The 2,164-nt window shown below is 38.4% G+C and overlaps 2 protein-coding genes across 2 annotated transcripts in view; one reads left to right on the forward strand and one right to left on the reverse strand.

Moving 5' to 3' along the window:
• LOC109540690 (xaa-Pro aminopeptidase ApepP) overlaps positions 1-2,164 on the reverse strand; it is a 42,572-nt gene that overhangs the window by 21,441 nt on the left and 18,967 nt on the right. The window lies entirely within an intron of this gene.
• Positions 926-2,164, forward strand: part of LOC109540720 (catalase) — a 4,259-nt gene continuing 3,020 nt past the window's right edge. The window contains exon 1 of the mRNA XM_019909174.2: positions 926-1,029. Coding sequence (XP_019764733.2) covers positions 961-1,029 — 69 coding nt within the window. The 5' untranslated portion in view covers positions 926-960. The remainder of the gene's footprint in view (positions 1,030-2,164) is intronic.

Raw genomic sequence — 2,164 nt, forward strand, 5'->3', positions numbered from 1 at the left:
ACCATGGGCTAACTTTAAGTTAGTTATAGGAAGCAAGAGAGGCTGTTTAGGTTTAGGTTTAGATTAGGTACTTAGGTTAGTTTAGATTTAGTCATGTTAGCGATGTTAGCACTAAGGACCCATAGATTAAGTAACAGTAAGAAGTTTGTATACTTAGCTGAAAATAAATATGTTCCAAAGCAGTCGGATTTTATAAAAATATTTGCCTGTGAAATTAGAAAAAAAGATAAATACATTTAAAAAAAATTATCCGCAATAAAGTTTCCTTACAGTTCTTCCTGTAGGCGCTTCATATTTTTGATTTTCGCGGTATTTTTCAATATTCAACTAAATTTTAACCAATCGCCTTGCTCATGTAAAATAAATTTAAAAATGTAACGGTGATTTCATGTGTGTTTTCCAAATGTTCACTCACTTCGACTTTAGGAACTTTTTGCTTTAAAGTGATTTGACCCGAAACCAAATTCCCAAAAACTTGTAATTCTAGCCAGACCGACAAAAGATCTATCCGACAAAGCCCGAAAACTCCAACTTCGATTCACATGTGTGTTACACGCGTTCATCTACATGCCCTCCTATTACCATATGTTGGCAAAGAGTGTTTCGAAACGAACGAACGAATAAGTAGGGTAAAAGGACGCGCATTCCCTTCACCCGAAAAGGATTATCCGGGATATTTATCCCGGCACCTTTCTGGTCTCCTGCTTGAGTTATCCAGAGTTGATCTCCCACGCCGTCTGGATATGACTTTGATATAGGAAAAGTAAAACGTCTGTCTATCTTCGGTTTAACTATGTTGTTTCACATGTCGTTGACCTGTTTTGATGGTTTTTCGACCGCATATTTTGGTAATAGTTTGCGGGTGTTTCTGGGTCCTTATGTTGCGGTCAACTAAGCAATATTTCCTAGGTATTTAAATCAAATTTTTCACAGCTTTGTTCAGTCGGTTTGGGATTTAAAATGCCTCTCAATCAGTTTGTTAGAGATCCTGCTGCTGATCAGCTGCTGCATTATGCAGCTGAACATCAGGTAAGAATTTTATATTTTTGTCCCAAGTTTATTTGGCATCTTATTAATTTGTCCGCTAAAAAATCTGTTAAAATCCGTCAATTTTAACCGATTTTTTCGGGTTTTACTGATAAGGCAGAATAGCATTTTGCGTCGGAAACATATCCTTTACCACTAAATGAGTCAATTGTATCTAGGTTTTAAAATCAATTTTAAAATTAAATTAATGCACCGTTACATTCGTAAATATTAGTTCCGTCCTCAGGCGTGGCTAGACATTATGGGCAAATTTTTTTAATTAGCAATTTTTCTGTTATTTCTCATAAAATTGTTATTTGATAATGTCGGAGCCACTTCATCAGCTCAATCTGAAAGCGTAACTTAAGATTTCAAGAATTTTCATGTTAGTATTTTAAAGCAGCATCAGCCCAATCTGAAAGCTTTAATTACTTTTAAATAGTCGTCACATTAATTGAAAACACAGGATTCTCAATTTCAGAAGTTCAATAATTATTTACTTTTTTATTACATAAGCTTATGAGTTTTTATCATATTTTTTTTCATGCGCTATTTTTCCTGTGCGTGGATGTTTTATAGACTTAGCCATTTAAGGCCTTGCGTCTTTTGTGCTGGTAAATCGAGGGTACCTGGGTGAGGGTGTTGGGGGGTTTGCTTTTCAGCGGAGGTGTGTTGTGTTAGTGGTGGTTTTTTTGGGCGGTTTTGTGGCTTTTGAAACTAGAGGGGGGAAAGTTTTTTTAGGCTTTTATGGCTCCAGGAAGCGATTTGCGCGGGGGGCGAGTTGGGGGGCTGTTGAAAGTCAAGCGTTTGTTGTTGGGGGTTTGTTGGTCAGTTCAGCTACGGTGGGTGGTTTTCCAAGGGGGGTTTGCCATGAGGCTAGTTGGTGTACGGTAGTTACGTTTTGGGATTTTTTGGGCGAAGGGGGATTTGATTTTTGGATGTAATAGGACGCGGGCTTTGAACTTGTCGTGAAGCCTCGAAATGAAGTCCTCAATGGTTTCCATTTCGAGGTTTGCATGTATCTGGGAGTTGCGGACATACCAGGGGGTCTCGTCATTCGCCGGAGGATTTTGTTTTGGAATCTTTGGAGCTTGGTAATGGCAGATTTGGAGGTTTGGCTAAGGATGGGGGCAGCGTA

Source organism: Dendroctonus ponderosae, unplaced genomic scaffold, assembly GCF_020466585.1.
Source record: "Dendroctonus ponderosae isolate FM_Combo_2020 unplaced genomic scaffold, Dpon_F_20191213v2 Dpon_F_20191213_1, whole genome shotgun sequence".
Taxonomy (NCBI): domain Eukaryota; kingdom Metazoa; phylum Arthropoda; class Insecta; order Coleoptera; family Curculionidae; genus Dendroctonus; species Dendroctonus ponderosae.